Source organism: Zootoca vivipara, chromosome 6, assembly GCF_963506605.1.
Source record: "Zootoca vivipara chromosome 6, rZooViv1.1, whole genome shotgun sequence".
Lineage (NCBI taxonomy): Eukaryota > Metazoa > Chordata > Lepidosauria > Squamata > Lacertidae > Zootoca > Zootoca vivipara.
Window position 1 is genome coordinate 83,342,001 of NC_083281.1, and position 23,840 is coordinate 83,365,840.

General features: G+C 46.3%; 1 protein-coding gene across 1 annotated transcript; it reads right to left on the reverse strand.

Annotated features, from left to right (window-relative positions):
* Positions 1 to 4,856: 4,856 nt before the first annotated feature.
* Positions 4,857 to 19,647, reverse strand: LOC118086920 (solute carrier family 2, facilitated glucose transporter member 5). The gene is made up of 11 exons (XM_035119001.2): positions 19,007 to 19,647; positions 17,852 to 17,950; positions 16,498 to 16,658; positions 15,355 to 15,479; positions 13,708 to 13,860; positions 11,905 to 12,030; positions 9,282 to 9,469; positions 8,832 to 8,942; positions 7,475 to 7,576; positions 6,159 to 6,234; positions 4,857 to 5,078 (listed from the first exon to the last, which is right to left on the reverse strand). Exons 3-11 carry the CDS (start codon positions 16,542 to 16,544, stop codon positions 4,933 to 4,935), a joined length of 1,074 nt encoding a protein of 357 aa, XP_034974892.2. The 5' UTR covers positions 16,545 to 16,658; positions 17,852 to 17,950; positions 19,007 to 19,647; the 3' UTR covers positions 4,857 to 4,932.
* Positions 19,648 to 23,840: the final 4,193 nt, after the last annotated feature.

Sequence of the window (23,840 nt, forward strand, 5' to 3'; positions counted from 1 at the left end):
GAAGAGTTCTTACCATGTAATTTATTCAGTATTCACAGAGAGAGAGAGACAAAGGATTGCAGTCTCTATTAAATAATGGTGTTGCTCCGAGTAAAGTCCAACCCCCTCCGTCATCCCTGTGACGGCTGAACTGAGCTTTCTGCCTCTGAGTTTTCTGTTCTACTACTCTCAATGCCCGCCTAGTCCTGGAAGAGGGGGGCTCAGGAAGGCTTTCCAAAGACACTGAGTCTGTCAGCTGTCTCTGCCCTGGCGCTTCTTCCTGCTGTTCCTCTCCCAATATTTCCCTTCTGCAGCCTCTGAGCCTTCTGCAAACCACTGTTCTAAATCTATACTGTCCTCCTGATCTCGGGAAGGTTCAGGAGAAGGGGGGTTGGCCCCTACTATTCCTCCTCAGTCCAGTCCCTGACAATACCTGGACACCATCAAGGCCAAAAAGCACTGATAGCCTTATCCCCCATCAATTTGCCATCGGAGTGTAAAGCATCCAAGTTGGTGGCCATTGTACAGCTTGTGACAGTGAATTCCGGAGTTTAACTATGGCTACTAACCACAATGGCTATGTTCTATCTCCTCTGTTGGAGGTAGTATGCCTGGGAGTGCCTGGGAACCACAAGTAGGGTGAGTTGCTGCTGCACTCAGGTCCTGCTTGTGGGCTTCCCACTGGGGCAACTGGTTGGCTATGGCGAGAACAGGATGCTGGACTAGATGGGCCTTTGACCCGATCCAGCGGACTCTTCTTATGGGATGTCACTTACAGTTCATCCTCCCCTGTCCTCCCTGTTGAGTTTGTATGCAGAGATAACCTTGTCCCACTGAATATCTCATTGGTGTACATCTCCTATCATACCCGAGGATCGGCCAAGGTGGCAGCCGAGGGTTCAAGTCCAGGTTCAAATCCAACATTTGGAACGTCTAACTGGTTCTCCAGTTCTAGGTTGTTGGCAGTCATCCTTGCTTCTTAGGCTGGGTAGGGGGAAGAGAGGCGAAGGACATGCAGACTAGCCCAAGCTTTCGGAACTGGTGAACGGCGGAACAGGCAGCCAGGCTCTATTTCCCATTGAAACAAGTCATTCGGAAGGTTCACGGTGTTGCAAGAGCCAATCAGGGGATGGGAGCTGGAACATTCCAGGGGAAGCTGTTGACAGTTGGAAGGCCCAATAAAGGACGTTCATGTCAGAGCATATCAGATCTGAATGATTTCCAACCTGAGTAATACAGCTGGGGTAGCAAGCTGCTCAGAGGTTGCCTGCAGAGTATTAACAGGATTATGTATCCTCTCTGCAAGAAACCAGGGTAAGGGACCATCAGCAAATCCTGATTTAAAACCACCTTTAACACAAGCACACTAAATGGCCTTAGGAAAGCCACACACTCTCAGTTTAGAAGAAGAAGAGGAGGAGTTTGGATTTGATATCCCGCTCTATTACTACCCTAAGGAGTCTCAAAGCGGCTACAACAATTAAATACAATATTAAATATATCGATTTACTTCACATGATGGTTGAAGATATAAGAAGTTCATCCTGGTAGGAATGGAATGGAGCTGTTTCATTGCCTGGAGCTACTCTTCTTTTTGCTAGAATTCCCCAAAGTTCACATTAAATCCCGGAGGATTTTAAAGGGTAATATAATCATTAGTATGGGGCTTTCAAGTGTTCAGCATTTGTGTAGTGCTTATGGGAGGAAACATTACATTTGTGGGTTTGTTACTTTAGAGAATAAAAAAGAGGTGACCTGACAAGAGATGTATAGAACTACGCATTATGATATGGAGAAAGCGGATATAGAAAAGGTTTCCCCCCCTCCCCCTCACATAACACTAGAACCCAGGTCCACCCAACGAAACTGAGTGTTGGAAGATTTGGAACAGAGAAAAGAAAGGCTTCATGCAGTGTGCAGTTAACCTGTGGAACTCCCTGCCATAGGAGGCAGTGATGGCCACAAACCTGGATGGCTGTTATAAGAGGTCTAGACAAATTCATGGAGGACAAGGCTATCAATGGCTACTAGCCAAGATGGCTGTACTCTGTTTCCATAGTTGGAGGCTGTGGTGCTTCAAAAGTCCAGTTGTTGGGAGCCACAGTAGGATGCTCTTGCACTCGGGTCCTACTTGCCGGTTTCTCACAGGGATTTTGGTTAGCCACTGTGGGAACAGGATGCTGAACGAGAGGGGCCATTGGCCTGATCTAGCAGGTTGCTGTTAGCAAGGTAAAAAAGTAAAGGACCCCTGGACGGTTAAGCCCAGTCAAAGGCTACTATGGGGTTGTGGCGCTCATCTCGCTTTCAGGCTGAGGGAGCCGGCGTTTGTCCACAGACAGTTTTCCAGGTCATGTGGCCAGCATGACTAAACCGCTTCTGGTGCAACATAACACCGTGATGGAAACCAGAGCGCACTGAAACGCCGTTTACCTTCCCACCACAGCGATGCCTATTTATCTACTTGCATTGGTGTCCTTTCGAACTGCTAGGTTGTCAGGAGCTGGGACAGAGCAACAGGAGCTCACTCTGTTGCGGGGATTCAAACCGGCAACCTTCTGATTGGCAACCCGCGGGAACCTTCCCGAGAATCCAGCTCCTGACACTTTCGATCCCTGGTCACTTCCGTAAGCTCCAACATTCCCTTACGCCCCAATTCCGCATCCCTCACCTCACAAATGCCTTCTCCTGGGCCATCTAACTCTACCTCCATCCTTGCTGCCCTCCCCCACCTCTTTGGAATACAGCCATAGTCTCAATTGGATCTCCTCCGCAGGCCTCATGACTGAATTTAAGAAACCTTTGGGACACTTTTACCTCAGGCCTTTGAGGCAAAGGCATCATTGTGGCTTCTCGGAGCAAAGAGTACGCGGGAGCTCATTGGGATGGCCTTGGGACCATCTCTCAGCCTAACCTACTTCACAGGGTTGTCGTGAGGGCAAAATGGGTGGGGGAAATAACTATGGATGCTGCCTTCAGCTCCTTCGAGAAACAGGCAGGATTGTAATTTTGTGGTTGTTAGAACCTAGATAGCTCACTTGGTTAGAGTGTGGTGCTGATAACACCAAGGTTGCAAGTTTGATCCCTGTATGCGACAGTTGCATATTTGGGGTTGGACTAGATGATCCTCAGGGTCCCTTCCAACTCTACAATTCTATGATTCTATGAAAAGAAACACACAGTCTTCCTGGAAACAGGGATATACAGCACACGTGGATTTATTATTATTATTATACTTCAGTTTATACAGCATGTGTTATTATCAACAAAAATGTAATAATGATAATTAAGGCTGAGCAATAAGCACCAATAGAAAAATAGCCTGAGGTTAGACAGTTTTTTTTCTTTTAAAAAAGACATTGAGGAAACCAAGTTCATTAGTTTCAATGGGCCTACTCTGAGTAGGGTGGCCATTGGACATAACTCTATATCTGTTAGAGGAGGGATGGGGAACTTGTGATGTTGTGGGAGGGATGGGGGACTCCTGATGTAGGAGTCCAACTCCCATCAGCCCCAGCCAGCATGACTAGTGGTCAGGGGTGATGAGAGTCATAGTTCAGCAACATCTGGAGACATCTGGTCCCCCATACATGGACTACAGGAGCCTGAGAGCTGGACGCATCATCCAGAAATGAAGTTCCCTGCTGTGTCTCTGCATGAGTGGCTGATGCAGCTTTTATTAAGACTTTTTAAAACATGGATAGGTAGCCTATGACCCTTCAGGTAGGTGCATAAGCCAATAGTGAGAGGTGGTGGCAGTCAGAGTCCAGTGTAGGAAAAAGAAGGAATAAAGTCCAGGCTGTTCAGTCAGACCAGAAGGGAAACTGCTGCTATCACCAAAGGGCCAACCGAACAGAATATCTCCAAATCGCTGCAAGGACCGTCTCCCAAGTTTCTAGTCCTCTGCGATTTGCATGAGCAGGAGGGTCCTGGTCATTCGGATTGCCTCGGTCCTCCTGATATCCAGGAAGGTCTGGCCGCTGGTTTCTGGGATCTGCTTGAAGGCATAAATTAAGGTGGCTACGCAGAGAGGCCAAAAGAGGAGAAAGCTGTAAGGCTCAATGTGCATCTGGAGAGAAAAAAAGAGAGAAAAGCAGAGAGAGAGAGAGAGAGAGAGGACTTGGGCATGTGTGTAAGAGAATGTCATCAAGCTACAGAAAGTAGCAGCCACACCAACTCAAGCATAATAGGCAGGCAAGCAAGCGAGCAAGCAAGCGGTATGGGTGGCAGGCAGCCCTTGCAAGCTGTTTAACAGGCCAGGGATTGGAGGCACTTCTCAGAGCAGTTTGGCAAACTGCTCTCTGAAGCACCCTTGTTCAACACAGCTAGAGCAACGTCTCTGAAGGAGGAATGGCTTCTGAAAATAACGGACTATGCAGAAATGGCAAAGCTGACAGCAAAACCAAGAGAGCGAAATGATGAACTTTTTAATAGATGAGTGGAGGCCTATTTGAAAAAGCATCATAGCCAAATGAAATTGCAGGGAGGATTTGAGATATGAGCAGCGGATGAAAAACCATAAAATAATTGTACTAGAGGGATTTTTTATTTGTAATAGATAAGAGTTTGTTATGTAACACAGCAGAAAAGGGTTCAAATAAAAACAATGGGTGGGTGGGTGGTTGGGAAGCCAATCCATGAAACATAGTCGTTATGTAATTATCAATTTTGAGAAATTTTGGAAATCTTTATCTTAATTGCAAAGGAGGCCAGCTACAGAATGCACATTTAACGCAGCAAAGTTAACACACACAAACATTTCAAAAGAAAACATTACTAAAGGAAGTCAAGTATCAAATGCACATTTAAAACAGCACAATTAGCAGGAGAATAAAATGTTATCATAAGCATATAGAACACTGCCGCTGCTGCTGCCAATGGTGCCTTATGGGAGGTGGAGTCTGTGGAAGCTCAGGTTCGATGACATGGGACTCCTCTAAGAGAACCTTGGATGTATTAGCCAAACCCACTTACCTCCGTCTGAAGGAACACGATTCCGATAACAAATTTGCAGAACCAGTGAACACAGCCCCCAGCCATGAAGGCAGTGGAGCGGGATGACTGAAGGAACAGCTCTGCTATGATCACCACTGGAACTGGATCTGGGCCGGGAGAGAAAGAATGCCCCATTTTCATTTTCACTGATGATGATAATAATAATAATAATATTTTTAAATGTATACCCTGCCCATCTGGCTGGGTTTCCCCAGCCACTCTGGTTGGCTTCTAACAGAATATTAAAAGTACATTAAAACATCAGTCATTAAAAACTTCCCTAAACAGGGAAGTTTATCTATGCTACTCATCTCTTGTGCTTCCTCAAGGAGCCCTGAACATCCTGGCCATATATTTAAAGCGCTACGATGCCACTTTGAACGGTCGTGGCTTCCTCCAGAGAATTATGGGAGCTGCCATTTGTTAAAGGTGCAGAGAGTTGCTAGGAGGCCCCTATTCCACCACCACCCCAGCTGAAATTTTCAGACCAGTTTAACAACCAACCCCTCTTCTCAGAGAACTCTGTAAGGGGTGTAGAGGGTTCTCCCAACAACTCTCAACACCCATAACAAATTACAGCTCCCAGAATTCTTTGGGGGAAGCCATGACTGTTTGATGTGATATGATGCTGCTTTAAGTATATGGTTGGGAATGCGGCCCAGGTAAAGACTTAGGGTTGTAGCCAGTGAAATCCTACTCAGAAAAGACCTACTGAAATTAGCGAACTGAAGTTAGCCACGTCTGCTAGCTTCAACGGATCCATAGCACAAATGTTGGATATAACCCTTATGATGATGTTTGGCAACACACTTACACAGCTGTTTGGGGTGTGTCTGTGTAGCATTGAATATATTTTTACTGAGTATATCTTTGTCCGACTATGTCAGTACAGTGGTACCTCGGTTTAAGAACAGCTTAGTTTATGAACAACTTGGATTAAGAACGCTGCAAACCCGGAAGTAGGTGTTTTGGTTGGTGAACTTTGCCTTGGAAGCAGAACATGTTCCACTTCCTGTTGAGTGTAAATTGAGTCTCCCGCGGCTATGGGAAAGCATGCCTTGTTTTAAGAGCGCAGCTCCCCCACTCTCTAGGGCACCCCTGAGAGGCCGGCGCCCTGGCGCAACGAACCACTAAGACCAATGGGAAAGACAGCTCTGCTCATAAATCATCTTCATCAGAGAGCTTACCTGGCCCGATGGACTGTCCAATGAGGAAGAGGGTAACAAAAGATGAGCTGACGTATGACATCCACCAGATGGTCTTCTGTTAGAGAAAGGGACTCACAGTTCAGGCAGAGAAAGTGCTGTAGTTGCAATGTCATTGACACTCCACTACTGCAAGCATCATCATCAGAAAACCCTATTTAATAGGACCGTGACTGTGTTCCTATGCCTGGGCATGAGCTCCATTGAACTCAGTGGTGCTTTCTTCTCCCCAGTATCAACCATCTCAAACCCTAAGAACAGCAGGTGAAGCCCTGTTGGTGGTGGTGCCTCTGGGGACTACCCGGTTGGAATTGACACATAACAGGGCCTTTTCAGTGGTGGCTCCTTGACTGTGGAATGTCTTCCCTGGTGTGGTGCGTCTCTCACCCTCTCCCTTCATTACTTACTTTCAGGAATTTAATAACACTCTTGTTTAACCTAGGCATTTGATGGCTGAAAGACACTGCTCCTGGCAACCCTATGATCACTAGCCAAGAGTGTTTTTAACTGTTCTTTTTATACTGTACATAAAAAGGGTTTTGACTGGTTTTAGAGTATTTTAAAACTGCTTTGAGTTGCATTTTTTAAAAATTAAAAAAATTAATCATTGTTGCATGTTTTACCCTGGGCTCCTTTGGGGGGAAGGGAGGAAGAAAAATCAAAACGACAACATGGTTTAATTAACAGCCTATCTGCTCTGTCCTGCAAAACTCCTCAGTTTTATACCAGTTCAATTGTCATCACCTCCTGCAAGCAATTCCTGGAATTGCAGTTTGGTGCCAGAAACTTCTGAGCTTCCCCAAATAGCGCTACCATTCCCTTAATTTCCATTAATGCACCATCCACTACACAAAATCAGCATCATTCATCATTTGAGACCCTTCTCCATGTGCCGTATCCAGAGAGTGGCAACAGGAGAACGGCCTTTTCAGTGGTGGCACATGCTTAGGAAATGCTCTCTTCCCAGGGAAGTTCACCTGGCACCGTCACTGACTACTTTGGGGCACCAGGCAAGAATGTTTCTTTTCAGCCAGGCCCGGGGAGTTTGGGATATTGTGGCCTCCTTTGTTTCATGCATAGGAATGCTTTCAGCTTTTATTTTATTTCAGTTTTATGTTGGCTTTCATTCTTGTGTTACATTGAGTCCCTTTGGGACTTTACTTTCTGCAAACAAAAAAGACTAACAAATGCAATAGATAAATTACCATTACCATTATCATTATCCCAAGAACTGAGGGCACTGCATTGGTGGGTGCTTAGAGTCAGACATCAAGAGTTTGTGGACTTGCAATACAGACCTGTAATTCAATTGCCATGGCTAAGAGGACGCAGGTGATGCTGCAGATCCCCAAGCCACTGAGTAGGAGATTTCTGTGCCCCGAAGAGTCAGCAAAACGGATCTAACGGATACAAAAAAGCAGGGAAGTTAGAAAGAGAGAGGAAGGGCGCTTCGAGGTGGCCTGTCTATTACGCATCCATTCTGATTTATTTGCAGGGAGATGAGGAGATGTCAGTTATTTAATGGGTGACCATATTTATTAGCTTACAGGGAGATTAGATAATTCCAGTGTATTTCCTTGTTGCTTCCAGCATTTTTGGGAAGAGGGTTTGTTGCGCTAAACCTTCCAATCGCCTCTTGCTGCTCGATGTGAATTGGCTAGTATGTGATTAGGAACCTAAGAAGCTCCCTTGTGCTAAGTCAGACCATTGCATCCATCTAGCTCAGCAATGTCTGCACTGACTGGCAGTAGTTTTGCAGGGTTTCAGCCAGGGTGTCTTCCCCAGCCTTAAGTAGAGATGCTGGGGATCAAACCTAGGACCTTCTGCCTGCAAAGCAGATGCTCTACCCTTGAACTATAGCCCTACAGACATAGGAACATAAGAAACTATCTTATATTGAGTGAAGCCCATTAGCCAATTGAACTCAGTATTGTCTACGCTGGCTGGCAGCAGCTCTCCAGAGTTTCTGGCAGAGTACATTCCCATCCCTACCTGGAGATGCAATTGGGGATTGAGTCCACCTGAAACCCACCCGAAATTAGCAACAGCCTGGATGGGCCCAGAGGCGGAAGTTCTGTTTTTACTTAACCCTAAGCCAAACCAGGGACTCAGCTATACAGCTGCAAATAAAATGTTTAAACTGTGTTGTAAAGTGCATTATAAAAATGTGGCACTAGATGGCAAAGGTGAGCTATGACAAATCCAATATATTTTTCAAAACTTTTTTCAAAAGCATTTCCACAGCGTTTTTTACATGTGTCTCGATTCCACCCAGATCTCTGGAGAGGTGATGGCAGCCGTTTTGCCCCTTCTCTAATCCTCCTGCTGTGAGCAAAGCTATGGTTTGTCTTTGCATTCCATGCAAACCGGGACTTGTGGTTTGTCTGGAGGAAACCGAACAACTCGGCCAGCTTAACACAAAAGCACACTATAAAAGTGGTGGCCTTTGGAGCAGACCAAGAGTAGAAGCATTACAGGGAGGAGCTAAACATTCATATCAGGGGAGACCAACATGGTGCCTTCTAGACATTTTGGACTACAACTCCCATCAGCCCCAGCCTGTGTGACCAATGCTTAGGGATTATGGGAGTTGTAGTCCACAACATCTGGAGCTCACCATGTTGGCGTTGATGTTGAAATGAGAGAGAATCTTACCACCAGGAGAGTTATGAACATAAGCAAAATGTATATCGTTATGCTGATATACCCGACAATTTTCTTTTCTAACCCCATAGACATGTAGAGTATCTCCATATAATAGCTGGCCTGAAAGGAGAAACAGACATTCTTAGCTGAATGATGACCCCCTATCAGGATATAGACAAATCTGTCCTTTTCAGTTTCTGCCATTTTTTCAGTCTTAATTTCCGTTCTCCACAGAGAGCCAGTGAGGAGAGGGATTTTTCACTGCTCAATATCCCACCCACTAGAGGAGGCCACAATATATACAGTTCTCCAAGCTAAAGGCCAAACGCCTGGCTGCAAACATTTTTGCCTTGTGCCTCAAAGCAGCCAGCGATGGCACCAGGCAGGCCTCCTTGGGGAAAGCATCTCACACGCAGGAGCCACCACCGAAAAGGCCCGTTCTCAGGGAGATTGCCCTACCGCATTAATGCCGGTGAGCTGCTGCCCGCCCATCAAGACGACGGCAGAGACGAGGTGGCCCCATATGTCATCGAAGTGATACATCGTAAAGATGTCCATATCCTTTTCCAATTCCTCGGAGAGGTCCTCCTCGTGGAGCTCTTCAATTTCATCCTCCACGTTGTCGCAGCCCCTTAGCTTCACCAAGGCTGTGTGGAAGGAGACGACTGGCTTACTAGTGCCACAGACCACCTATCTCGGCTTGGCAGCATTTGGAGGGTTCTTAGCGCCCCCCACCCCCAGTCTGTACACACAGCCTCTTCCAGCAGTGGAGGCTGGTGCCCGCTGGATCTGATATGGCAGAGGTCAGGGAGGTCAACAGTAGGGGGTGCCAGAGCAAATGGCTGGTGGCGCTAGAGCTAATGGTAAGTAAAGCTGTAAATAAGGAAGCAGGCAAGCGGGAGCTGGCTGACCTTGGTGGGGCAGTGACCCACTTGACTTAATGGACTAGCCTCCATGGTTTCCGGGGTAGACAGGTCTTTCTGGTGTGCCTGCAAGAGGTTGAGCATGCAAACAGCCTATCTATTGAGCATTCATCCCACGGTCCAAACAAACTCTCCGTCTCACAATGAGAAGAGTTCCTGGAAATGACAGCAGTCCAAAGGGGGTCCAAAGTATGGGAAGAGAGCCCCCACGCACAGCTGTTTCCTCACCCTCTGTCCTCTCCTCTTCCATGTCATGTGTTCAACATACAGTACAGGAAGGTTCCACTTAACAAAACAAAATAAACAAAAGCTCTAGCAAAGCAATGCAAATACATGATCAGCCAGGATGAGATTTTGAATTTGTTGAACCTTCGACTTTTCCGGTTGAGCTCAGGCCCAGTTGGGGCTCTGCCAGCCTAGGTCTTTCAACTCAGCTGAGCCAGAGATATGTCAGTTAAATCTGAGGGATTTACCTAGGGATTTGCCCAGCTCACCAAGGGCTCCGTAGGTAGAACTTAAACCAGGGAATCCTCAAAAAGGGAAGAGGAAACAGGGCGAGGAGAGACTTGTACAGTATCTATTAAAAACCCCTTTCAGATCGATCACGTGCCATATAAACCCAGTAGAACATAGCCAGTTTATGCAGAGATTAGACTATGGTATAAAATCAGTCTATGTTTAACATACTTTCAGATATGTTTACGGGGTGGTTATATGACAAGGAGCATTCTCTGGTTTGCTTTTGGGTTGTTTTTACAATTTCCCTATAACCATTCGTTCATTCCAGACCTTCTCCCATCACTTTCCAAACTACCAAAAGTGATTTAAAAGAAAGAAAGAAAGAAAGAAAGAAAGAAAGAAAGGAAGGAAGGAAGGAAGGAAGGAAGGAAGGAAGGAAGGGAAGAGAAGAAGAAGAAGAAGAAGAAGAAGAAGAAGAAGAAGAAGAAGAAGAAGAAGAAGAAGAAGAAGAAGAAGAAGAAGAAGAAGAAGAAGAAGAAGAAGAAGTGGAAGAAGAATTGTTGTCCTAGGCAAAAGAGCATTTTAAAATCACTTTCAATGTGCAAAACTGTTCAAGGATGAGAAATCCCTCTTGCAAAGTAGCAGGAGTCCAGAAGGAAGCACCCTCGAATTCTCTCGTGCTACAACTACGTGTGGCATTGGGCAAATTCATGGAGAGGAAGGCTATAGTATCAACGGCTACTAGTTTTGATGGTTGTGTTCTGCCTCCATGGTTGGAGGCAGGAATGCTTCTGAATCTCAGTTACTGGAAACCACAGGAGGGGAGAGGGCTCTTGTGCTCAGGTCCAGCTTGTGGGCTTCTCATTGAGGCATCTTGTTGGCCACTGTGAGAACAGAATGCTGACCTAGATGGGCCATTGACCTGACCCAGCAGGCTCTTATTAAGCTACCTCACACAGAACGTGAAAACAGTGACTGTGACGTTTGCCCGTTCTTTTGGAAATGTCTGTACAGGGGGAGAGAAAAGGTTAATAGGTAGACCAATAGAAAAGCCCAGAGGTGGAGCCTACCTGCTTTTAAAAAGGCTCAGAGATTTAGACAGTGGGGAAGACAGTTGGAAATAGAGAGACAGTTTGGTTGGTTTCTTGTGGGTGGGAGGCATAGGAGTCAGAGTCAGTTAGAGACAGAGGAGAGACAGAGAGAGTGAATCGGATTACAGTGGTACCTCGACTTACGAATGACTCGACTTATGAATGTTTCGAGTTACAAACAGAGTTCCATCCGCCATTTTGGATGCGGTATAGATAGGATTTTTTCGACTTACGGATATTTTTTTTTAAAAAATCCCCATTGGCTTCGACTTACGAATTTTTCGACTTACAAAGGTCCGTTCGGAACAGATTAAATTCGTAAGTCGAGGTACCACTGTACAGTGTTTCAAAGTATTTAAAACTTGTTTGTGTTCACAGTAAACTGGAATCTTTGTTAATACGTTACAACCTGTCTGAGTCTGAATATATTACTGGGGAAACCTGGTTGGTGGCAGTGGAAAAGAACAGATGTGGTGGCACAGGGTCAATAGTCCGTGGAACGACCGGGGGCTCTGTGTGAACGCCACAGTGGCATACAACCCTGGGCTTAAAGGTTTGGGACTCATGATAATAACCACATCCAATGTTTTTTTCCATTCAAGTTTCTACCTTCTCTGGCTGCTTTTTCATCATGCCTCTGAATCAGGAGGTACCGAGGACTTTCGGGGAAGAATGGCAGGAAGATGAGCTGAAACAATGCCGGAACCCCAGTGAGGCTCAGCAGGAACGGCCACCCTGCACACAGATGGTAAGAGGCATGGAATGTGTTGGCACAGCTAGGTGGCTAATCCATAGAGCACAGGCAGTATCTGCCCCGCTCCAAGGTTTGTGTTGTCCCCCACCACCACCTCAGTGTGAATTTCTTTTTTTAAAATAAAAAAATTCCTTCAGTAGCACCTTAAAGACCAATTAAGTTTTTATTTTGGTATGAGCTTTCGTGTGCATGCACACTTCTACTGCATCTGAAGAGGTGTGCATGCACACGAAAGCTCATACCAAAATAAAAACTTACCAGTAGTTGGTCTTTAAGGTGCTACTGAAGGAATTTCTTTCTTTTTTTAAATCATTTTTATTGTCTTTTAGTTATAAACAATAACAAAGAAAAAGCAAACAATGACTGCATAGGAATAACCAAATAATATAAACCAAGCGTTGTAGGAGCAAGACATAAATCTCAAGACCATTGTTATAAGAATTTCAAGGTCTCCATTACAGAATAAATATCCATAAATGCACACATATCTAAATATATGAACCATGTGTCTGAAATAATACAGGAAAGCAATCCTGAAGCCATTTTGACTCTCAGTGACCTCAAATATTCCTCTGCTCTAAGGGAGGCAAATGGGGAAAGCCTTCCCATTGTCTTTTTCAGGGGTCAGCAAACTTTTTCAGCAGGGGGCTGGTCCACTGTCCCTCAGACCTTGTGGGGGGCCGGACTATATTCGGGGGGGGGGGGGAATGAACGAATTCCTATGCCCTACAAATAACCCCGAGATGCATTCTAAATAAAAGGACACATTCTACTCATGTAAAAATATGCTGATTCCCGGACCGTCCGTGTGCCGGATTTAGAAGGTGATTGGGCCACATCTGGCCCCCGGGCCTTAGTTTGGTGACCCTGGTCTTTTTGCTTGCAAATCCTGTCTTTAGGGCGTATTTGTGTATGTATAAGGTGAGCCTGTGACCTGGATTCAGGAACTAAAGTATTAACCATCACAAAAGAATGCCCAGTACCCTGGCAGGCAGGATTTCTGCTGGAGACCACCTCCTTCTGTGATGTATGTATGATGTTTTAGGGGGGTGGTCTTGGGCTACAGGGTGGGCAATTTCAAAAGTGGGGACCCTGTTGCAACAGTTCCTTGAATAAAGATCAGGCTTACTAGCCACTTTGCTTCTCAATATACTCCGGGTTGGCCTCTGTTATTTTCTCCTACCAATAGAGGACCCACTTAAGGACTCTATACAGGAATACCCCATAAGGAAAAAGGAGCAGCTTTTTTTCATATAACACCATGTTGCACACAAGATCCAAATCCACGCCATACATTTAAAGTGCTATGATACCACTTTAAACCCTCATGGCTTCCCCCAAAGACTTCTGGGAGCTGTAGTTTGCAAAGGGAGCTGAGAGTTACTCAGAGGCCCCTATTCCCCCTCACAGCTACTGTCCCCAGAGTTCCCTATGGAGGCAGATTGGTTGTTAAACCACATGTCAATAACTACATGTCTGGACAGGATGCCAGGTGTGTGTGAGTGGGTAGGTGGGTTTAAAAATTAAATGGGTCGGCCATGCTCACATTCAAATTTTGTGGGCGTGTCCAGAGTGGGCATGGCTAAAAGGTTGACCCTTGAAGAACTGTGAGCCGCCTCTGTGTCAAGAGGCCAAAAGGGGGCATCTCTCAGACTTACCTTCTTGGGTCCCTAGGAGTTTGTCAAGCCCAAATATGCGAGCCATCAGGCTACCAAAGATGATAAAGAAATGGCCAGTGATGGCTATGGCTCCTCGCAGGTTCTCGGGGGCAATCTCTGTGAGGTACATGGGAACCACGCTGAAGGAGATCCCTGTTGGCATGGTCAACAAAAAAGACAATTGAATGTGCATAGGCTACGTGCAGAAGCATCTGAACATATTCCTGGGCTGGCAGGCAATGCAAAGTCCTACTCAGAGCAGACTGTTACGAAAGCTGGGTTCCTGCCCCTCTCTCTGCCAAGCTGTGGCAAGAGCCCATGGGGTCCCACTGGCACACACGCAGGGTCTGTATCCCCCAGTTCTATAACAAGACTCATTGGGCCGTAGCCAAGCAGGTGTTTTAACTTCTTTTCATTTCTGAAAATATTTAGGGGCCGTTATTTCATTAATATATACATAAGTGGTTTACAACAAAAATACATAAAAACATACAATACAAACTGTGTGCAAAAAGTTAAAAGACACAGAGTGTTGTTCAAAGTAGACCTGTTGGAATTTATTTAATTATTTCACAAAAATTATATAATGCTTAAAAAAAAACCACCTTAAAGTAGTTAAACAGTTCCCTGTTTAGGGAAGTTTTTTATGTTTGAAGTTTTATTCTGTTTTTAACCTGTGGGGAGCCGCCCAGAGAGGCTGGGGAAGCCCAGCCAGATGGGCAGGGTATAAATAAATTGTTGTTGTTGTTGTTGTTGTTGTTGTTGTTGTTGTTGTTGTTGTTGTTACTACTACTACTACTATTACAAAAATAATAATAATAGAACAGTGAAATTATCAGTTAAAACCAACCGTTTATAAACTTCCAAAAAAAAAAAATTTAAATCAACAATATGCTAAAAGCCACAGAGAAACACACATGCCAAAAAGTGTCCACCTGATATCAATAGGCAAGGAGTTCCAAAGTGTAGGTGTTGCCACAGTATATCAATTGCTTGGCAAATGCAGAATGAGTATGAAACCTATAACAGTGCCAGTTCTGCAGGTCAAAGTGATCAAGTGGGCATATATGGGGTAATATGATCTCATTAGGTACTAATGAACCTAAGTGAGCCATGGCCATTATCTTCAGTGGGTCGACTCTGAGTAGGACTCGTCTTGGACCAACAACCCATTGAAGTGAATGGACACGGCTCACTGGATTTTTTAAATTTCAATGGGTCTCCTAGGAGTATAACTTAGCTGGGAAAACCTATGCAATATACACTTGAGAGGTTGTGGGCTCTCCTTCCTTGGAGGTTTTGAAAGCAGAGGTTGAATGCTAATTCGTTACAGATGCTTTACTTGAGATTCCTGCGTTGCGGGGGGTTGGACTAGATGACCCCTGGGGCCCCCCTTCCAGCTATGATTCTTTTCCTGCCCCTATGACCACGGACCACTATACAGCTGTCTATTGGAAGCAAAGCAGCCACCCCCCAAAGCATTTGCAGGCGCAAAACGGTATTGTAAACAAGCCAATACCACCCCAATACCATCATGATCACAATAATTGTGAATGCACGATATACAGGATGCCTGGAGAGGCCAAGGTCAAAGGACGTGCATCCCCAAGCATATATATTTAACAACACATCCTGCCTCCGACTCACCTGCACATATTCCAATAACCAAACGTGAAAAGATGATGAACTCAAAGGAGTTCATTGCTCTGGAGCAGCCCATGAGAACAGCAGAGATGATGGCCAAAATATTATTCACCTGCAAAGTACGTTTTCTGAAAAGGCAGGAGGGAAAGGGCAAGGTGGATACTGAGGGATGTATAAAAGCAGATGGAAAGCATTAGGGGACAGGAAATTGCAACTGGAATCCTGCTAGGCTACTGTTACTGCTATTACAATTACTGGTACTTTGTCCTGGTGTCGTTAATTGCTGGAAAGGCCAAGGAGGTTTGCTCCCTAGCATCTCCACATAGGATTAGGAACGCCCCTGTTCTGATTCCCTCAGAGAGCTGCTGCCAGTCAGTGCAGGTCGGTCTTCTTTGACCATTGATTAAACTGGCTTGGGAATGATGGGAGTTGTATTCCAATGACTTTGGGGGACCAAGGTCAAAGAACACTAGCATAAAACACGCTGGGCTGGGGAGCTGCTGCCAGTCAGTGTAGACAATACACTGAGATAGGTGGACCGATGGCCTGACTCAGCATAAGGTAGCTCCCTAGGTTCATTTGCCTTAAAGGAAGGGCAAAGCTCAGCAGTATGAGCACCTGCTTTGCAAGCAGAATCTCCCAGGTTCAATCCCTGGCATGTCCAGGTAGGGCTAGGAATCTCCCCTGTTTGAAAGCCTGCAGAGCTGCTGCCAGTCAGTGTTGGCAATACTAGATAGGCCAATGGCCTCATTGAGCATAAGACAGCTTCCTATGCTTTGATGTAGATTCTTTTCCTGTAAAAGGGAGATTTGGGTCAGGAGAAGCCACACAGCCTTTCCCGTCCAACACCCTCCCCACAGTGCTTTCATAGGCCCTGGGATAAGAAGTCCATTCACTAGGATTGCCAGATCTTCAGTATCGGCCCATCCCCCTCCAGGTGGTCGAGGGAAAGCTTGAACCTCCAGGCGGCAAGAAGGCAAGCAAAATAGAGAGACTAAGAAGACTATGTGTGTCGCTTGTACACTTCAGTTTCTGCAAGACTGCGAGTTATTGACAGATTCTCATTGGGGGGGTATCTGTCCTCCTTCGCTCCTTCCTTTTCTCTCCCAATTAACCTCCATCTCCAGGGTTGAGTTATCACTGTACCTGCCACAGTTATCTGCCAGGGGAGCCACCAAAAGAGACCCAACCATGCCTCCGACTGGGAAGAATGAAACCGTCAGCCCCCACTGGAACAGGAGCAAGCTGTGGTCTATGCTGATGTGATTCCTCCATCAGTAGGTCTCGTTGTAAAAGCTTTTAATGAACTAGGAGAGAGGAGAGTGTAACAGTCAGCATCAGCGTCTTCCTGCACATTAAGCCACAGTAAACCATGGTTTGGGGGCCATGCAGATCTGACCAGGAGGGGCAAGGCAGCCCTGACTACCGTGTTTGTGGTTCTCGTTCAACATCCTTGTTTGCAAACACACTCTCTCTCAACCCCCGTTTGAAGCACATGGCTTTCCCCAAAGCATCCTTGGAACTGTAGTTGGTTAAGGGTTCTGGAAACTGTAGCTCTGCAAAACGGGAGAACAACAGTTCCCAGGATTCTTTGGGGGAAGTCATGTCCTTTAAATGTGCAGTAGATATATAGTGTGGATCTTTCCACCATGAAGGGAGAAAACATGTTTAGGTGTGGATTAGCGTATTGATGGACCATGTTACTCACCTGAACCTTCTGTCTCTCTGCTTTTTATTAAACTTATTGTGTGCAAGTGGTCCAAGGTCCCCCCCCCCCATCTTCCACAAATGACGGAACAAATACCGGAAATGTTGGTGCTAAATAGGGAAAGGTAGAACATTTGCACTGACCCTATGTAAGGAGTTGCCCACACTGCAGGGCTGTTGTGCCTCCTCTCCCTCAGCCATTCTACCAGTGAGAGAGATGGGAAGCTAAGCTCACTCCTTCAGCTTTGCTCCAAAGCTCTGCTCCATCCCCCTGCCCCTGAACTGTGACACAGTGTAGCGGGGGGGGAGGGGTGGTTGCCCCGGGGGCAAAATTGTTAGGGGTGCAAAATTTTGACACCTGGTGCTGCCTCAATACAGCCGTGTGCTCCTGTTGCTTCCCCATGCGAACCAGGAAGTGACCTCCCCAGGCAAACTATTCTTCTTTTCTTATCTCAGTGACTACAATCTCCTGGTAGGCAGGAGATTGTTAGGCAGTTGAATGTGCATGCCATTCCCCTCCCTCCCTCTCCCACGAGGCCCCGGGCGCTGGCAGCCAATGCTACGCCACTGCTGTGCCCACTGGTCATTAGATGAACTCCCATGGAATAATTGGTGCCTGAATTTTATTTCCCCACGCCCTTCCCTCCCTGTCCTTTTCCCTTGCATGTTGTGAATTTATATTGTAAGCCTGCAGGCAGGGATTGTTTTGTTCTAATCAACTGCACGCAAGCCACTCTGGGAGCCCTAAAAGAATAGCGTGCAAATGCTCTGAACAAATAATAACAGACCATACCTCTGCTGCGTAGTTGATCACAAAGACGTTGTAGCCATATTGAAAAGACGATCCAAAACCAGCAGTCATTGCAGCTAGCACTAGGAGTCTTGTCAGTTTCTATTGGAACAGAGCAGCAGAAACTGTGAATTTTAGCATACAGGGTCCAACCTCCATAAATATTTGTTAGATCCTGATGCATGACACGTTTGCTTGAAAACAGGCCTTGCAGGTCTCGACGATAATGAAAATTCGATCTTGCTAGAATTTAGGGTTGCCAAACGTCCAGAATTTCCCGGATACATAGCTGCCAAGTTATCCCTTTTTTAAGGGATTTTCCCTTATGCTGAATAGGCTTCCTCGTGAGAAAAGGGAAAACTTGGCAGCTATGCCCGGATATAGCTGGGATTCGGCCATCTGTAACAGCAGCCAGGCGGAAAAATGCAGAAAAGTCTGGGAAAATCTGGACATATGGCAAACCATGTAAGAAGTGTAGTTTTTGGTGAACTTCCTTAAAAATAGCTCAAAAACATCATTTTTGTTTCGAGATTTTGCAAAGAAAGCTCCGCAGCTTTGACAAAAAAAAGCTCCACAACTTTTATGTCCGGATTTTCACCTTTTGAAATATGGTGTCAGGCTTCAGGGAATCGGCTTCCTCCCCACCACCCTTGGCAGTAAATAAGTAGAACAAAGGAAATGAGTATTCTTACCAGTTATAAACTTTAATGATCACAGCGAGAGAACAAAGAGTCCCTGTCCTAGCCATGGCGGTGCTCCCAATTAAGGGTTCCACCCACTTCATCCCAAGTCACCCACATCCCTACTGCGTCATGTAACCTGATCTCATAACCATTGTGGTTTCTGTGTTGCCACCTTATCGGCTCTTCTTGACCTTGGGCTGAGCAGACCCCTGATCTAGAGTGTGGCAGATGTTCCCCTTCTCTGCTTTACAGTACTGTAGATAGGGTTGCCATATTTCAAGAAATACAAATTCGAACACAAAAAATTGTTGAGCTTTGGGAAAGTTTTAAAAACCCAGACATTTTGCTGATTACCCAAAATCCCCCCTCCCCCCGGACACTGATTCAGTCATTGGAATTCCGGATGTATAGCAACCCTATTTTAGATGGCCAATGATTTATAAATACAACTAGATAGAGCACTCTCCCAACTCACCCTTTCAGTGGGTTTGTCTTCTCCTTCTCCTTCCATTCTCTCTGAAGCAGGGCTCAGAAACCAGGGCTCAGCTGTGGAAGAAGAATTAACAGTCGGTGTGAGCAATATTCAGAAAAGAAACTGTGCAGATCTATAAAACAATGCCAAACCAAACAGAAGGGTACAGCAATAAAATTACTAATAACTGTTTCATGATTTAGAATGCCAGGCATAGAAAACCAAACTATAAGTTTGCTTAAAATAAATAAATAAATCAGCCCCAGGCAAGATTTACATGCTGCAGTAAATACAATAGCAACTCTGGAAGAGCTGGTTGCATTCTGATCTGAAATGAGTGAAGAAGCATAAAACCCATCCACCCTGGCAATTTCCATAACAAGAGTTTGATAAAAATAATAATAATAAATTGAATACATCACAATTAAAAGTGTAATACACAAAACAAGAGCATGCCATGCAGGGGACTGGGTTAGACGGGGATCCTTGGGGATCCCTTCCTAGTCTATAGAATTGCTCTATGTGTTATTGATTCTCACTCTCCAGATTCACAGGGTCATTTGTGTTGAAGATAGGGTTTGTTTGTTGGTTTGTTTGTTTGTTTAGCCTCCCCTTCAGTGCTCCAGAGGAAAGGCTCTTTTATAGCAGGGGTAGGCAACCTAAGGCCCGTGAGCCGGATGCGGCCCAATCACCTTCTCAATCCAGCCCGCGGAGGGTCCAGGAATCAGCGTGTTTTTACATGAGTAGAATGTAAATGTGTCCTTTTATTTAAAATGCATCTCTGGGTTATTTGTGGGGCATAGGAATTCGTTCACCCCCCCCCCCAAAAAAAAATATAGTCCGGCCCACCACATGGTCTGAGGGACAGTGGACTGGCCCACAATTGAAAAAGGTTGCTGACCCCTGGTTTATAGGATGGAGAGGCAGGGGGATATTATTAGGAGGTTGTTGAGCAAAAGAATAAAAGTGTGGAAACAATGGCCCATCTGGTCCAGCATCCACTAGCAAGCCACCTCCAGGAAGTTCATAAGGAGGGCATGGATAATAACTTGGACCTCTTCTTTGACCACCAGCATCTTAGTCCAGTGGCCATCACACATATGCAGTGAAAAATCTCAAATTCACACTTGGAATATTTAAGCAAAGCCAGAAGCTTTGCCAAGTAGTCAAAGAGGGGTGGCTGGAGCCTATTTGGACTGGTAAGGCTGAAGGCCGGGAGCCAAATACATGAATTAATGGATTGCATGGAGAGTTGCAAAACCTGACTACAGGGCTATAGCTCCATAGTAGAGCATCTGAATCCCATCTAGAAGGTCCCAGGTTCAACCTCCAGCATCTGTAGGCTTGGCTGGGAGGGACCCCTGCCTGAAGCTCTGGAGAGCCACTGCCAGACAGTGTAGAAAACACAGATCTAGATGGCCCAGTGGTGTGATTCAGTAGAAAGCAAAGCAGCTTCCTATGTTCCTGTCCAGAGCGCTTTCCAGCTAAGGAATGCACATGGCCGAGAGTTAACTCTTTATAGTCAAAGATAACACTCAAGAGTCGCTTCTACAGCTCTGGAGACCTAAGCACACCAGCCTAGGCAGCCATTCCCAGGTCCATGATCTATGGAGCAGTTGCAGCAACTGGGGACAACTCCCCCTCCACCAGTTATGTACCTTCCCCCAACGAGCTGCGTGCACGTAGCCAGAGACAACGCCTGTGTGGAATATGCCTCTGCTCTTCTCACTTCAGTCCGCTCCTGGTTCTGGGAGACAGTGATGCAGATGAGGGTGGGGAAGCACCCAGCCCTTCGCTTACCTTTTCCTCCCGCTCCGAAGCTTCCCCTGCTTGTACAGATTCTTGCTTCCTGGCTAGTACAGGTCCCCACAAATTACTGCCTCGCTCTCCCAAGCCAGACTCCAGCCCCTTTTCCCCCAGTGCACCTTTGTCAGCATCCTGCCAGTCCCTGCCATTTCTTATATCTGAATCCACACACACACACACACACACACACACACACTGGTCACCTTCGTTTCTGGGTAACTGCCTGGGTGGTGGGCGGAGTCAGGGGCAAAAGTGGGTGGAGCAATTAATGTGAACTTTACCTTTGCCAAGTAGGCTAGTTTCTACATACAAGGACACCCCTCTCTCTCCTCTATCCAGGTGAACAAGAGTTCAAGGATACATTCCAATCAGGCAAAAGTACTAAGGGTGTGAAGGGAGGCCAGGGTGGGTGGTGGCTTGGGGAGAATTCTGAGGGCCAGATACAGAGGCTTGGAGGGCCAGATTTGGCCCAAGGGGCTGAGCTGTTTCATCCCTGTCTTAAGGGATTTGCTTACAGACGGTCCCAGGTTGAATCCCAGGGCATATCCTTGTTGGACTGGGAATGTCACCTGCCTGAAACCTGGAGCTAAATGGACCATTGATCTGATTCTGTGTAAGGCATCTTCCTATGTTCCTATGAAGCCGATGGAGTGTAATTCCCACAGGGACATTCAGGGATAAATAGGCAGAGAGGATGCAGACTGACCACAGCTTTTCCATACAGGTGAGTAGAGAATGAAATCAGCCAGTCCCTATTTTCCCTTGAAAACAGGCACCAGGAAATCCAACAGCATTGCGAGATCCAATCGGGAGAACGGCGCCAGGAAGTTCCATGGGAAGCTGTTGGCAGTTGGCAGCAGAGGTGAGAGCCAATCACGGCAGGAAGGAGGCGGGGATAGAACAGTGCTGTTCCGAGTAATAGCCCCCACCCAGCAGTACAAAAGGAAGGCGGAAGGCTTCAATGGCACCCTGAACAGAGAGCTCTGTGCACAACAGATTCCAACCACATCTGACAGCCTTGCCCACGTGGTCAGACAGTGTTGGAAGGTGGAGTGGAAGGCAGGGAGCCCAAACGGCAACTGGAGTCAGAGCCAATGATGAAAAGTAGAGCCAAACAATTCTAGAGTTGTCCCCATTTTCCTGCTCCTCCCCCCCCTGCTGAATTCTACAAGGAACTGACAGGCAGGGGCACCCACACAACAGGGGCCTTGCCTCCAGAGTCCTCCTACAGCTGCCCGATCAGCATGGCATGGAAGCTTGCTAGCCCCTGAAAAGAAGTCTTCTCTCCCTTTGTGATCTTTGGAGCCAATCTGAGTGAAGAGAGTCGAGTTGGCCACTGAGGATTGGCTCCTAGGGTCACTCTGGAATTCTGCATGCGCCAATGCTGAGAATTTAGGAGCACTCGGAACAAAAGGCGCTTTGGTTCCGAGAGAACAATGCATTGCAAGTGCTGTTCTGCACAAGGGAACCACTCCGGAAAGAAGGCGTCAGAGCACTCCAAATCGTTTGTCCGTTTCTGTGTACAGAAAGTGGTAGATCTAGCTGAAAAGCAGCACAGGAAGATCTGAACTGACGCAACGTTTGCCCATCATGTACGCGCACAGGAAATAGTGTACTGTATGTAGCTGAACGGCAACACACAAAGATCTGCATTTATTGTTGCAATGCATCTCATTATTATTATTATTACTGTGCAACTATAAAATTACTGTATAATATTAGGAAGTTGTATAATCTTAGAAGGTGCCAATACAGTGGAACCTCGGTTTATGAACACCTCGGTTTACGAGTTTTCGGTTTATGAACGCCGCGGACCCATCTGAAACGGATTAATTCACTTTCCATTACTTTCAATGGGAAAGTTCGCTTCAGTTTATGAACGCTTCAGTTTATGAACAGAATTCCGGAACCTATTACACCCATGCTTCGGGTTAAGTACGCTTCAGGTTGAGTACTCCGCGGACCCATCTGGAACGGATTAATCCACTTTCCATTACTTTCAATGGGAAAGTTCGCTTCAGTTTATGAACGCTTCAGTTTATGAACAGACTTCCAGAACCAATTGTGTTCATAAACCGAGGTACCACTGTACCCCTCAACCAGTAGCAAGTAACAAAGTAGTCAGATGGGGGCTGGCTGAGCGCAGACTCAAATTGTTGGTGCCCCACCCTCACTGTAACTGGGCAGCCACCACTGTGATCAATGTCCGTCTCAGCAATCAGGAACATAGGCTGAGGGGTGTGTGGCTACACTTGGCAAATCTAGACTTCAATTGGGATTTTAACCCAGGACCACCTTTTGTTCTTCTCTGCTACCCAGGCTTTTGATGCCCTAAGTTCAAACCCAGATCTCCTACAGACCAAATTTCAATGACGCTTGTTCCCATGGTGCAACTCCAGCCTTGCAAATCAGCTTACTAAAAGTTGAAGGTGACCACACAAACCTTTTAGCTAGCAAGCCTGCCCATAAATGCTAATCATTTAAAGGTATCTGGTTCACCCAAAGCATTGGTGGGGGGGAATAGAGAAGGAATCCCATTTATATTGGATCAGGTCTGGTTACCTGGAGTCGAACCTTTGTTACCAGAGACGAGTGGGTATGTACTGTACAAGCTTTTTATTGAGTTCTGTCCGTCTTGGCAATATGACAAATCAGTGGGGTGCTGGAGATGCTGGGAGCACTAGTGGAACCAATCCGGTACTCCCACCCACTGCATTGCCACAGACCCATGCCCACCTCTGCCCAGGCAACCCACAACAATGCCAGGGACAGGCAGGCAGCTCTGACCCGCCATGCTGTGTTGGAAAACAAAGTGACATAACACACTGAAGATACATAGACAGCAAAAGGAATTTGCAGGCGCCGATAGATGAATCTGCAGCCTTCTTCTTCCTCAAGCACCTGCCTGTGATGTTACCCTTCCTCTTTGTGATTTATAGGCCTGGGGACTCCACTTTTGTGGGTTCCCCAGAGGCCGCGGCTGTTATGACCAAGTAAAGCTGTCTCAAACAGCACGACGGGTGGGCTCGAG

What these genes read in the sequence shown, in the direction of transcription:
- LOC118086920 (XM_035119001.2), bottom strand. Translation starts at nt 16,544, where the DNA reads ATGGTTGGGTCTCTTTTGGTGGCTCCCCTGGCAGATAACTGTGGCAG. An exon ending in GGTTATTGGAATATGTGCAG is followed by an intron (nt 13,861 to 15,354) that starts GTGAGTCGGAGG and finishes CCATGCCAACAG; the next exon opens with GGATCTCCTTCAGCGTGGTT. An exon ending in AGCTCACCGGCATTAATGCG is followed by an intron (nt 8,943 to 9,281) that starts GTAGGGCAATCT and finishes TTCTCCTTTCAG; the next exon opens with GCCAGCTATTATATGGAGAT.